Genomic DNA, 14,614 nt, shown 5'->3' with positions numbered 1-14,614 from the left:
TCGTGGTCGTGGTCATTATAATTTTCGAAATTGAGGTGGTCACAATCATACCTCATGTAAGAAAAGTGCACTATACCACCAGAAGTGGAATAACAATGAAGAAAAACAAGGAAAGGGGAAAGGTGTGCAGATTAATTCTGAAAAGAAAAGTGATGAGGCTTGCTATAGGTGTGGCATGAAAGGACATTGGTTAGTACCTATCGTACAACAAAACACCTAGTTAATCATTATCAAGCATCAATTAAGGGAAAGGAAAAGAGAGAAAGAAACAAACTTCATCGATTTCAGCAATATTTTTTATAATTTCACCGAGCCAATGGATATCACCCATTTGGATGTGTCATATTTCTTTGCGGAACCAAGCGGCACATTTGACCATTCGTACAATGATGGAAATATCAATGTTGGTTATGAAAATATGAAGGATGGTGATGATGATGCCAATGATGGAAACTCCAATATTGACTAATTTTATGTTGCTATATTAGGTTGCTTTATTTCAATTCAATAAAACGATATGAACTTATGATTTAAGTTTAAGTTTTCATTTGTAATGCTTTCAATTCAATAAAATGATCTATGATCTCATTATTTTATTTTATTTTTTTATTATATTTTACTTTTGTTATATTTATTCATAAACTTATTATATATATGTATTTTTCTTTAAATGAAGAAGCATGGAAAATGTCAATGCTTTGAGCAATTCCAAGATGCATGATGGAGATGTATGTTTGGTGGACAGTGCAACAACACATACAATCCTTCGGGATAAGAAATATTTTTCAAACTTAAAATTAGTAAAATCCAATGTGAATACACTTTCAAGTAGTGCAAAGCTAATCGAAGGCTCTGGAAGAGCAAATATAATATTACCTGGAGGAACACATATTTATATCAAAAAGGCTTTATATTCTGACAGATCCAGAAGAAATCTGATTAGTTTTAAGAATATACGGAATAATGGGTTTCATATTGAAACTACAAATGAGGGGAGTAAAGAATATCTGCTTATTACTTCTATAGTTTCATGCCAAAAGCTTGTAGTAGATAAACTTCCAGCTTTCTCATCTGGCTTGTATTATACAACTATAAGTGCAATAGAATCAAATATCATAATGAACCAGAAGTTCAGTGATCTAAAGCTTTTTATGCTTTGGCATGACCGACTTGGCCATCCGGGGTCAACAATGATGCGTCGAATAATTGAAAATTCACATGATCATCCATTAAAGAACCAGAGGATTCTTTTATCTAGTGACTGTCCATGTCAGACTTGCTCACGAGGAAAATTGGTTATTAAACCATCTCCCTTGAAAGGTGCTAGTGAATCCCCAACGTTTTTACAACGAATCCAGGGGGATATATGTGGACCTATTCATCCACCATGTGGGCCATTTCATTATTTTATGGTTTTAATAGACGCATCATCAAGATGGTCACATGTTTGCCTACTTTCTACTCGTTCTATTGCATTTGCTAAGCTTCTTGCTCAAATAATCAAATTGAGGGCACAATTTCCTGACTATCCAATTAAGACAATTCGTCTTGATAATGTTGGCGAGTTTACATCTCAAGCATTTGATGATTACTGCATGTCCATTGGCATTGGTGTTGAACATCCGATTGCACATACACATACTCAAAATGGATTAGCAAAGTCCTTTATCAAACGCCTTCAAATGTTGCTCGGCCTTTACTTTTAAGGTCAAAATTACACATTTCTGCTTGGGGACATGCTATATTGCACGCTGCATCTTTGGTTCGCATCCGTCCAACTGCTTATCATCAATATTCTCCATTACAACTTGGTTTGGGCCAACAACCTAATATTTCTCATTTAAAAAATTTTGGTTGTGCTGTTTATGTTCCTATTTCTCCACCACAATGAACTAAAATGGGCCCTCAAAGACATCTTGGAATTTACATTGCATTTGATTCTCCATCCATAATTAGATATCTTGAACCCCTGACGAGTGATATGTTTACAGCACGCTTTGCGGATTCCCGTTTTGATGAGACAATTTTGCCGCTGTTAGGGGGAGAAAAGGTGTCGCTTCCTGAAGAACGGCGTGAAATTACATGGAATGCATCATCATTATCTCATTTGGATCCACATACAAATCAAAGTGAATGTGAAGTTCAAAGGATCATCCATTTGAAAAGTATAGCAAATCAATTACCGAATGCCTTTACTGACATAAAGAAAGTAACAAAATCTCATATACCAGCTATAAATACTCCAGCACGGATTGATGTCTCTGAAGGTCAATATGATAGTACATTAAAGGTATGCTTGAAGCGTGGTCGTCCTGTTGGTGCTAAAGATAAAAAATCCCTGGAAGAAAAGGACACAAGAAATGTCTATTCTAGAAGAAGATAAAAATCCAATACAAAATAGTACTCTTGATGAGCCAAAAACTGACCAGTTTAAAATTGATGCAGATATAGTCCTTGTAGAGGCACATACACCAGAAGAAGTACATACATCAGAAGAGATCTCTTTAAATTGTCTGAAGCAAATGATCCAAAATATCATGATATGTATTCAATTAAGTTACAACGATCCTTGTATGGATTAAAGCAATCCGGAAGAATGTGGTATAATTGCCTTAGTGAATATCTTATACAAGAAGGATATGTAAATAATCCAATTTATCCATGTGTTTTTATTAAAAGATCTGGAAGTGGATTTGCCATTATTGCATTATATGTGGATGATTTAAACCTTGTTGGAACTCCTGAAGAGCTTACAAAGACTGCTGCTTATTTAATGAAGGAATTTGAGATGAAAAATCTTGGGAAGACTAAAGTTTGTCTTGGCCTGTAGATCGAGCATTTACCAACTAGAATCTTTATCCATCAATCAACATATACAGAAAAAGTTTTAAAACGATTTGATGTGGGTAAAGCCCATCCATTAAGTAGCCCCATGGTTGTTCGATCACTTGATGTAAAGAAAGATCCTTTTCGCCCACGAGAAGATAACAAAGAATTACTTGGTCCTAAAGTACCATACCTTAGTGCAATTGAAGCTTTAATGTATCTTGCAAATTGTACACGGCCTGATATAGCTTTTCCTGTCAACTTATTAGCATGGTATAGCTCTGCACCAACTAAAAGACATTGGAATTGTGTTAAACATGTACTACGGTATCTTCGTGGAACAACTGACATGGGTTTATTTTATTCAAAAGGGTCAACATCTCAAATAGTTTGCTATGCTGATGTTGGTTATCTTTCTTATCCACATAAAGCTAGATCACAAACAAGGTATGTGTTCACTTGTGGTGGTGGTGCTACATCATGGCGGTCTGTAAAGCAAACATTAGCAGCCACTTCTTCAAATCATTCTGAAATATTAGCATTGCATGAAGCAAGCTAGGAATGTATATGGCTCAGATCTATGATACAACATATTCGAGAAACAAGTGGGTTGTCAATCAAAGATTCTCCAACATTAGTATATGAAGATAACGCTGCTTGTATTGTTCAAATTACAAATGGATACATCAAAGGTGACAGAACCAAACACATTTCCCCAAAAAATTTCTACACGCATGAACTCAGAAGAATGGTGACATAGATGTTCAACAAATACAATCCGGTAACAACTTTATAGATTTATTTACTAAAGCATGGCCAACTACAACATTCAGAAAGATGGTCAACAATATTAGAATGCGTCAACTTAAGGATCTTTTGCCAACATCAGGGGGAGCGTGTGTTTCCCTCTTTTCGGCCGGGTAGGCCGATTGAAGGAGTTTTTGGTCCTTCTTCTTTTAGATTGCATAGGCATGCCATCACCAAGCCACTGACTGGCTTGAATGGAAAAGGTTGGATTGTTGTGTTCATGCTTTTGACTTCTAACCAGCCGATTGATAGGCCAAGCAAGGAACCTCCTCTTGGCCTAGGTTCTTTCACTTCCTCGGGGTCGAGGATGGTTAGGTTTCGTATAGGTACTTTAGTATTTTTGAGATTTTTAATGATAACGATGCAAATTAAATTAAAATATGCGATTAAATTTAAAGACGAAAATTGAAGTGCGATAAAGTAATCAAAGCGATAAATAAACTTAAATTAAGAGAAGAACAAAATAAGAACGATATAAATGGTAAAGGCAATAAAATAAAGCAATTTGAAATTAAATTAAGCTTAAAGCAAATTCAATAACAATTAACAATAAAGCAATAAAATTGAATCTTAAAACAAAGTAATGGAAAATACAAGAAATTAAACTTACACTAACGAAAGTGAAGAACTGATCTAGTCTACTTGCTTGGAAAATAAGAACCTAGTCTAGGGATAGAAAATTGAAGGACAAAAAGTAAGTTTGTGTGTTTGATGTCGAGGGGCTCTTGCTCTTTGTCTGATGTAGTTTATATAGGGGCATTCGTCAGCCCATGGGCTGGCCATTAAATGGCCAAAAGGTCAACCTCGTTCAGAATCTTTCCTTGTGTGGCTTCCTAAATTCATGGAATTGACATTACTCTCTTTGATTGCTTTCTTGGATGGATCTCGTCACGTGCATGAAAATATCCAGAGGTTCTGGACCTACTTTTGCAGGTTAGGCTTGGACCTCCGAGGACTTGGCTTGACATATGGTGAGACATCATGGCTTCCGGAGTCCTAGTCTTAATTGAAAATAATACACCGATGTTGGGGAGGCATGAGAGCCCAATGAATTGCGTAAACTTCTTTAACGTATGACCAACTCGTGACGAGCCATAAAATCTTTAAATTAAGAAAACACTTAATATTCCAATTTTAATAAGACTACATATATAATAATTAATAATTATATATGTGAGCCACAAAACCATTACACAAAGCCAAGGACCATTTTTGTCTTCCAAATTCTTGCCGACCCACATGGGTCTGACTTGACCACTCTTCCAGCCAAGTCCTTGACTTGTCCCAACCAACTCTTCCTTCATTCTCCTAGCTAAGTTCATTATCCAAACAACTTCAAAAGGCCATTCAATCAGCCAAGTCGAAACCTTCAATTAGCCTATCATATATATCAGTCCCGATCTCTTGGACCACAGGAGTCCAAGAGATTTGTGGTCACTCACCGTTGGATGTAAATTCAACGGTTCACTCAATTTTGAACTCCTTTTAAGAAACTTTTTTGAACCATTAGATTAATATCCAACGGTGAGTGACCACAATCTCTTGGACTCCTGTGGTCCAAGAGATCAGGACTGTCATATATATATATATATATAGCCAATTGAAATAATATATAATATTAATGTTATTGAAACTTGCGACCTGATCAGCGACAGGTTGGCTTTGAATAGCCAACCTTTCAACTCACAACATAAATATCAATGTGGGGCTTGGCTTTTCAATTCAAAAACAAATATCAATGTGGAGATTGGCTCAGGCCTTCTTGACATCACCCAAGGATTGAAACCCAGCTGCTGTAGCTTGATAAAAAAATCTCAGCTCAATAACTCACCATCCTTTTACTATTCCAGCTGCCATTGAAGGAAACCTACACTTCAGCTGATTTTTGGCGGTGAGAGTTCTTCATTCTTTTAAACCCCTTGGTTGGCCCCAAGCCAAGCTTGTGAATCTTGCCATTCTATTTATTTATTATTTGACTATTGTTATTTTAAACAACAATATCTTTTGTTTTGGCTAGGCCTTTGGGTTTCCACTTGATTTGGTTTGGCTTGAATTTGGTGACCACATCCAAACAACGTGTCATAATTGAGACCTTCACATTGTACTCTTTTTTCTTCGTTCTAGTTTTTATCCCACTGGGTTTTTCCAAGCAACGTTTTAATGAGGCAGTGTCACACGTTCTATATTACATATGGATATGTACTCTTTTGCCTTCGTCTAGGTTTTGTCCCACCGGGTTTTACTGGCAAGGTTTTATTGAGGCATACTCCATGCACGGTGGACATCCAAGGGGGAGTGTTGTAACCTCAAAGGTTATGGATGCCCACCATAAATCCATTGTAATTCCTCCATTATATCCTTCAATATACCTATCATTATAGGGTTATAACCTATGCACTAAATACCATATTTATCATACGTTATTATGATTTGTAACGCACTACTTAAGGGTGGTAAATGTATTTCCTATGCCTATAAATAGTATGCACTAAAGATGAATAAGACACTTAAGCATTGAGCTATTGAGAACTACTCTTACCTTTCATATATATACTTTCTCTATTTACTTTTACAACAAATTTGTTTTTATTTATTTATAAATATTATCAGCATCGTTCAACAATCAATTTTAATTTCATTTACTTTCTTTAGTATTCTTCCAAAATATTTTCAAATAATAAAGAAAACAATGGTAAGCCACTTGAGATTGAGTATAACAATGGTTAGAGCTGGAGAGACATACAGCTGAAAGGAGAGAAAAATTGATCTGGAAAAAGGAAAATAAAAAATAAAAAATATTCAAAGTAACAGCCAAAACGCACAACTTTATCAAAACTCAAAGCTAACCCCATAAATAAAACAGCATTTTCTAAGGAAATCAAGGGTTGATGAAATCTTCTGTCCCAAAAAAAAAAAAAGGGTTGAAGGAATCAGAGATTTGGTTTTTTTAATTTCCTTTTTGGGTAAAAGTTGGTTCTATTTTTAATTTTAGGATGGTGGTGGTTTTGTTTTGTAAACAACCTTCTCTTTTTTTGTGTTAGAAGGGTAGGGGGTGTTTGTGGATTGACATCATTTGGGTTTCGTTTTGGGTTTTGGTGTTTTTGTTTGCACAAGGGTAAAACAGGAAATCAATTTATTTTATTTTTTTGGGTGAAGAAGGGGGGCTAAAAGCCCCAGACAGAAAACACAATTTGGTTCACGGAATGAGTTTGAGGGGAAATCATTTCACAATGGATAGGAAATGGAAGATTCCTTTCTCACGTTTGGTAACTCTGGGAAAGTACCCAGGAGATATCACTTTATTTCTTTTCCCATATTTGTTTTGAGTATGAATGGAAAACAAATTTTGTGTAAATTTTCAATTATACTCATATTAAATTAAATAAAAAGAATGCATTTAATGATATATTGTAATTCTAAATTGTTAATGGGACAAAATGTTTATTTAATATTGGCTTTCCCAAACTTTCCCATGAGGAGGGAAAACAAAACCCAAGTTGGGAGGATAGCTTTACTTTCCCCCCTACTTTCCCATAGGCCAATCAACGATTTTCCATGCCTAAACTTACCAAACATGATAAAGTAATTTCTCATCCCCAAGTCTCCTTTCCCATGAACCAAATGGGGCTCCGCAGGGGGCGGTGGCTAGGGGGGATTCAATTACGATTTTAGAGCGTTTAAAAAGATTTTAAAAATCCAGTGTATTCAATTTGGATTTATACTTTTAAAAAGTCTATAACAGTTTGGGTGTATTCAATCTTGACCTGTTTGAACTTTTAAAATGTCCATCTAAATGTGGGTGTATTCAAGATCTGACTTTTCCCAAGATTAACAGCAAATCCTCTTATCCAGTCCTCGGAAGAGTCCCTGAGCAGACCTCCAGCCCCATCGCACCAGAGGCAGTTTTTCAAGTCCCATCCACATTAAGCTTAAATTGCCCAATCTCAGGAGGGTTCCAAGATATCATAATCTGGGCTTTTTGGTTTTTTTTTTTTTTTGGGGTAAGTGGGGGGGGGGGGGGGGGGGGGGGGGGGGGTGGGGCTAAAAGCCCAAAGCCAAACAATTATAGAACAAAAGCACGGGGCCTGTGGCACCTCATCATAGAGATGGAGCCCAGGGCCAAGATTATAATTTCTGGTAGCCAAAGCATCTGTGGCTACATTTTGTTCATGGTAGATATGCTTAATAATCTGGATTTTAATCTTAGGCTTAATTGCCCTTTGAACAGAAATATACCATTCATAAACAGCAAGGAAGATGACAGGCTTTGGGTTAGAAGGCATCTCCAACTCTGCGCCAAGGACTCTTTGGTTTCACCACTTCCCGATAAACCAACAAATAAACATAAAAGGGACATACGCAGCTTTGCCCCTGGCACACCTAATTTTTTCACTAATGTCCCTATTTTGAAACCTAATCACAAATGCCTCGTATAAAAACCTTATTGACAGGCCTATTGCCCATCATTCACTTATTATTATTTTTTCTTCAGACTCGTTGCTCTCTGAAATCCTATCCTTTCTCTAGTCTCTTCCTCTTCCTCTTCATCCTTCTGCGAAACCTCACAAGAAATCCAGCTCCACCATCGAATCTCGCATAACCTCATCTCCCATTAGTTATATTTTCCAACTCACATATCAGAACCAGACCTTAGCTACCACGACTCGCCACCTTCGTCGTCGGCCTCCACAGTGAAGCCATGGTTGTGACTCGCCAACTCCGTCATCGACTTCCACTGCAAAGCCAAAATGCCTTCATCATCGATCTTCACTGTGGTGAGTTCTGATATTGGTTTTGCTTTTTTTTTTCTTTTTTTTTTTTTGGGTTTCTGTGATTGAATGAGACATTGATGGGTTTCTGATTCTCTTGGTGTTTCCATTATGGCTGAATAATCTGTTTTTGTTTCCATTAGGAATGAAATATCTGTTTTCGTTTCCATTACGCAATTTATGATTGTTTCATACTGAATTTGTTGGTGGTTACTTGATAAGCTTGAAAGGATTTGCTTCTAGTATGTAGTTTATTAGGGTTAATGACCAAAAGGGTCCCCTAACTATTGCTCGAGTATCATTTTGGTCCACCAACTAAAATTTTCATTTGAATCGTCTTTAAACTCTTTATTTTGTATCAAGATGATCCTACCGTCAAAGTATGTGTATTATTCCATGAAATCAAGGAAAAAACCGTATTTTTAGGTGAGTACCCTCCTTTAAAACGACCAAGCCAACATAGGAATGTTTTCCCTCCCATTTCTGTTGGAAGCTTTACCAAAACCCCCAGATTAGAACCCTAGGTTTGCAATGTCGGAGATTTCAACGACCTCAAGTGGCACAAGTTGGTACTGCGTCGATGAGACAAAGATAATTCGTCGGACTTCATGGACAGATTTGAACCCAGTAAGAAGATTCGATGCTTGTGATAAAAATTGGGTAAGTTATTATTCGGGTTGCAAAAGTTGTTCTTTTTCATTTGTAATTGCTTGTTGAGGTCTGAAATTGAGTAAGATTTTATTTCCAGAATAGCAGAAAAGGTATGCATTTTTTCGAGTGGGTGAAAATGAAACTTGTCCAAGAGGAAAACAAGTGGTCCCTGGTTTGCTTAGAAGACTTAGAGCAATGGAGGAGGAAGGTCGAGCAAAGGAAGAACAATTGAGATCTGTGGAAGCAAAAAAGAAAGAACTGCAACAGAAATTGAAAGAAATGGTTCAGGAAAAAAAAAAAGGGTTTTGGAATGGGCTCATGGGCAAAGACAATTGATAATGTGGGTTTCCTTGATTTTTTGTTGGGGTTTGTTTATAACATTTGTGATGAGTGGGAAGTTTTAATTGTTATGTTATGGGGTTTGTTTCTTTGAATGTAATGGTGAAGACTTCTGTTTCAATTGTAGAATGAATGTCCATTAGTGTTCTAAAATTTTCTTGAATTTGGGTTATTTGAATATCTGGGAGATGCACAGAAACTGAGTAAACATTCCAAATATTCCAATTACAAAGTTTGGGCCCTTCTAACTCAAAACCATTGAAGACCAATTACAGAGTTTGAGCTGTTCCATTCAAGACCAGTTAGACAAAGGACACAAAATTCACTTGCCTAGAAAAGTACATATCCCAAAATAGACAACCAATTACACAGTTTGAGCCCCTCTAGCTCAAAATCAATTAGACAAAGTACACAAAATCCTTCTGCCCAGAAAAGTACCTAACCTAGAATAGGCAAGCGATTACACAGTTTTAGGCCTTCAAACTCAAAACCATTTACACAATCCAAACTCAGCTTTCAAGACCCATTACACAAAATCCCCTTGCCCAGAAAAGTACATATCCCAAAATACACAACATATGACACCCTTGGCAATAGCTTCCCTTATTTTTAGGCCATGTTATTATCATGGGAAATGTTGTCCCAATCTGCTCTTCCTTGTCCCTTTCCTCTTGCCACCTAAACAATGTAGTAATGTCAGGTGTGTAATGGTTGAAAAATTGTTAATTAGTCAAACGAGTAAGAATTAAACCAAATGACAATAACACTTGGCTGTGACGATGGTAAGCCTCTTCCTCTACTTATGCCTCTTCCTAAGCCTTTTCCTCTACTTATGCCTCTTCCTAAGCCTCTTCCTCTAATTGCACTTAGCTTTGAAGATGGTAAACCTCTTCCTAAGCCAACATGTGAAGATGGTAAGACTTGTCCATTACCTCTTGTCACTTGAAAAAGTTACTGATATTTATTGTTTTTGAATGACTTAAGCAATAAAAAATTGAATGGTTGAGAAAATAAAGCTTACACTTTGTTGTGAATTTGGGTAAACAGTGGCTTTGGCAACATTGCCTCTTCCTCCACTTACGCCTCTCCCTCTACTTATGCCTCTTCCTCTACTCATGCCTCTCCCTCTGACTGTGCTAGATCCTGCTTGTGAAGAAGCTTGTAGTGGTTGTGAAGAAGAACCTTGCTCCATTTGGGCTGAAGAAGAACCTTGCTCCATTTGGGCTGAAGATGCATTAATATGCAAATGTAAGAAAATTATTAAGCAATTGGTCCATAACATAGAACTAAACAAGGTGTCTAACAGTCATACCTGTTGGTTTTCATTGTTTAGTCTGTCACATGTTGCTCTATTATGGCATCTTTGAATGCATCCACGACATCTTATTTGAATGAAAACCCTTCTAAGCTTGGCTGGTGGGGCAATATAATTTAGAGGCCTAGGGTTTGGTGGGATAAGGGCTGGTATTTCAACCTCACAAGGCTCCTTTGTCCTAACCTTTTTAGGCCTACCCGGTTGTTGCTTGTAAAGTGGAGGTTTAATTGGAGGAAGACCACATTTACTCCATTGGTCAATTGAAGGGATGGGGTGAATCACTCATAACAATCATCCACATAAGCAATTGGGTTTTCACATCTTTGAAATATTGCTGAGATTACATGGAGACATGGTATTCCACATAAATTCCACCTCCTACAAGAGCATGTCTTTGCTCTAAGGTCTACAGCAAATTCTCCACCATAAATGTGGCTCACTTGATACAATTTCTCACCAGCCAATCTAGGAATGCACTGTGATGGACCTAACTTATTCTTCTCAATTATCTTGAATATCCTAGGCCTAAAAGAGTATCTCCAATTCTTAGATGCAGACCTCCTACTAGCCATTCTAAGTATGACATACACCCTTATCCTCTCCAAGCAGCTCAAAATTATCTTATCCCTTGCATCTAGTATGGCTGCATTGAAACTTTCACATAGATTATTCAACAAAATATCACATTTAAAATGTGACTCGAAGTGAGATCTGCTCCAATTGTTTGCAAGTCTCTTCTTCAACCACTTCCAAGCTTCCTCATCCTCATTTTTCATCTTCTCCATTTCTGCCTCCCACCAAGCACAGTAGTAGCTCTTGCTGCAGCCCATAAAATATGTTTCAGAGCAAAACCAGTATGTGATGCCCTAAAGTTACTGTACAAGTGTCTCACACACATCTTGTGCTCTGCAGTTGGAAGTACTGCCTCAATGACAGGTACAAGTCCCTTTTGTTTGTCACTAATGACTACCCAAGCTCTTCAATTTGTAATCCCTAAATCTTCAATAAGCAGATTGAAAAACCAAATCCAAGAGTCTTTACTCTCAATATCAACCACAACATAAGCTACTGGGAAGTAACCATTGTTCTCATCCACCCCAATAGCCGTCAAGATCTATCCAGGATAAGACCCTTTAAAATGGTAGCCATCAACACCAATAACAGGGTGCAACCCTCTAAAAATCCCTTCTTATAGGCAGCCAAGCACACATATATCCTCTGAAACACTGTCTCACCCTTCACAATCCGAGTTTTAATCTTCACTGTACTACTCTTTGTTGCATTTTTCAATTCTTCTGCATAATCAAACAAACTAGCATATTGTTCTTTGTAAGTACCTTCAATTAAATCTTTGGCCAGCCTCTTTGCCCTATAAACTTGAATTTTTGTGACATTTATTTTGTAATCTTCCAACACATCGTCTTGAAATGATTTCATATCAAACTCTGAGTTCCGCCTGAGCTTGTTTGCATATTTGTCACAAAGCCAGTATGATGTGGTATACCTAAGCTCGTCTACTCTTCCACACTGATGTTCTATGCTCAAAGTTTTTTTTGCAAATGTCCCTTCCTTTGTATCAATCTTTGATCCATATACTTGGAAAGAACAGCCTTGCACACATTTTGCATGAACTCGTCTCTTGTGTTTTTTTTTTATCAATTTCACTTCCCTACCATGTATAATTGCATGCTGATAGCCTCTATCAATAGTTTTTTGTTTGCAAATTTCATTCCCAATCTAAACTCTGGATTTTTCCACATCTCTTCTATGCTGCTTAAACTTTGGCAGTTTTTTCTTTTTTCTAATGTTACCCTCATCTTCAGTCTCATTTCCAGTGTCAAATTATGATGTGTTAGCACCATCAGATGACACCTCTCTTGGAGCCCCATGAGTAGTCCCCTCATCTTCTACATTCTCTCCAACAGTTGACTTGACCTCTGTCTCATTTTCACTGAACTTATAATCACTGTCTTTAATTTTTGAATCCTCATCTTCATCTTCATTTGGCAATCCACCATTTCATCATCAATTGTCACATTTGCCCCTACATCTTCATTTGGTAATTCTGCCCTTGCATCTTCATTTGGTAATTCTGCCCCTACATCTTCATTTGGTAATTCTACCCCTACATCTTCATTTGGTACCTCTTTGGCTGTATCTTCATTTGCCACTTTCGTCCCAACATTCTCAAAAGTCTCCTCATCTTCAATATAAGTCACCTCTTTCACTTGGTAATTCTGAGTCACAACCCTACCATAATTTTCTGCATCTACATCATAGTCATCATAGTCTTGAATCTCACTATAGTATAACTTAATAACCTTATTGGATGGTATGTGACAAACCATTTCAACCACTGTAGTATCACATGTAACAAGCTCTAGTCCACCCTCAACATTTCTATACCTAATTTCCAAACGTTGCTCAACTTGAGAAATGTCAACATCATACCCAAGACCTCTCCCAATTTTCAGGAAATCTAATAAGGACAGAAAATCTTCTACAATATTGTCCAAATAACAGACCTTACCCTTTTTATAAACCCTATTTTCAAACCAGCCCCCATGATGTAAATCTAGAGTGCACATTCCATTAGTAGCTGCAAATTTGAAACAACAATATGTTAATTTAAAGTCAAAGTTTTGTTGTTACTGCTAAGGGCAACAATTATTGACTTGGGTGTGAAGCAAATAACCAAGGGACCGCAGACATTTAAAAAAAAAACCCCACATTCAACATTTCAGACAAAATAAAGCTTACACTCTACAGTTAATGTACCAAAAGCCAAATCCACATACAGGAAAACGATTCCTTTACCCTTACTTTAAACATAAAACAACCAAAAAGCCAAACACAAACACAGAAAAAGGAATCTTTTACGCATAAAGAAACCACACTTCCAGACAAGTACAACTCATCCATTTCCAAACAAAAACAACATAAAATGCATTACAAAAGCCCTTACCATATTTGAGAGTCTTTCCACCTGAACGGAATTTGAACTCCATTATTAGCAAGCAATGAATTTCCCAAAATCCCCAAAATCAAACCCGAACCCAAACTCCGAAATTCGAACTCCAAAATTAACACTAAAATTACACACTAACTTCACCAATTCAGCGACTGGCACACTACTACTGCGTCGACCAATTTAGCAACTCGCATTACAATCCCTTTCAGTCTATGGTAATCGCCTAAAATGAGAGAAACATCGAATAAACTGTAGGTATTTTGCTTTTGAACGATAGAGCTTCTCAAAAAGTCACATATAGCCTTCAAAACTCAGTCACGTGGCCATCGTGTGATCAAAAGTGACGGAATCTGTCACGATAGGACCATCTGGATAAAAAATAAAGAGTTTAAGGATGATTCAAACGAAAATTTTACCTGGTGGACCAAAATGATACTCGAGCAATAGTTGGGGGACCATTTTGGTCATTAACCCTAGTTTATTATCTATTTTATATAGATGGAATACTGATAACTTTATAATGTCATATTGCTTATTACAATTTCATAGGAGTTTTGATAGCAGATATTTGAGTTTACAAACAAATTGTGCATTCAGTTTCCTGAATGAGTACTGTAAATATTTTTGCAAATTGCTTCATCTTTTAATTTTGTGCTTCTCTCTACATCTTTTGTAACACCCCGACTCCAAATTTAATCCCTTATTTAAATTATTCAAGTGACAAATTTACCCTTGGGATAGGGGTATTTTGGTCATTTTCTTACCCGGAGAGAGTTTGGGGCAATGAATGATATTTTTGGGTAGGTCGTACTGAGATGAGTTCGCAGACACGTAGTGGGCTCGATTCGAAGTTGAAAAGAAGAAGTTACGAGCAAAACAAGTTCAGTGGCAAAATCGTAAATATTTTAAAATGGGATTTTTATTTTAAAAATCAGA

The 14,614-nt window shown here is 36.9% G+C and overlaps 1 protein-coding gene across 1 annotated transcript; it reads left to right on the top strand.

The window, feature by feature from the left end:
• On the top strand, positions 1,898-2,383 carry LOC109950204. The gene has a single exon (XM_020568249.1). It carries the CDS (start codon positions 1,898-1,900, stop codon positions 2,381-2,383), a length of 486 nt encoding a protein of 161 aa, XP_020423838.1.

The sequence above is a fragment of the Prunus persica genome, chromosome G7, assembly GCF_000346465.2.
Source record: "Prunus persica cultivar Lovell chromosome G7, Prunus_persica_NCBIv2, whole genome shotgun sequence".
NCBI classification, from domain to species: Eukaryota; Viridiplantae; Streptophyta; class Magnoliopsida; order Rosales; family Rosaceae; genus Prunus; species Prunus persica.
The sequence above is the reverse complement of the archived record's forward strand: the minus strand, read 5'-3'. Positions and strand labels throughout refer to the sequence as shown.

Coding starts and splice junctions, on each gene's coding strand:
- LOC109950204 (XM_020568249.1), top strand. CDS start 1,898: ATGGGCCCTCAAAGACATCTTGGAATTTACATTGCATTTGATTCTCCA.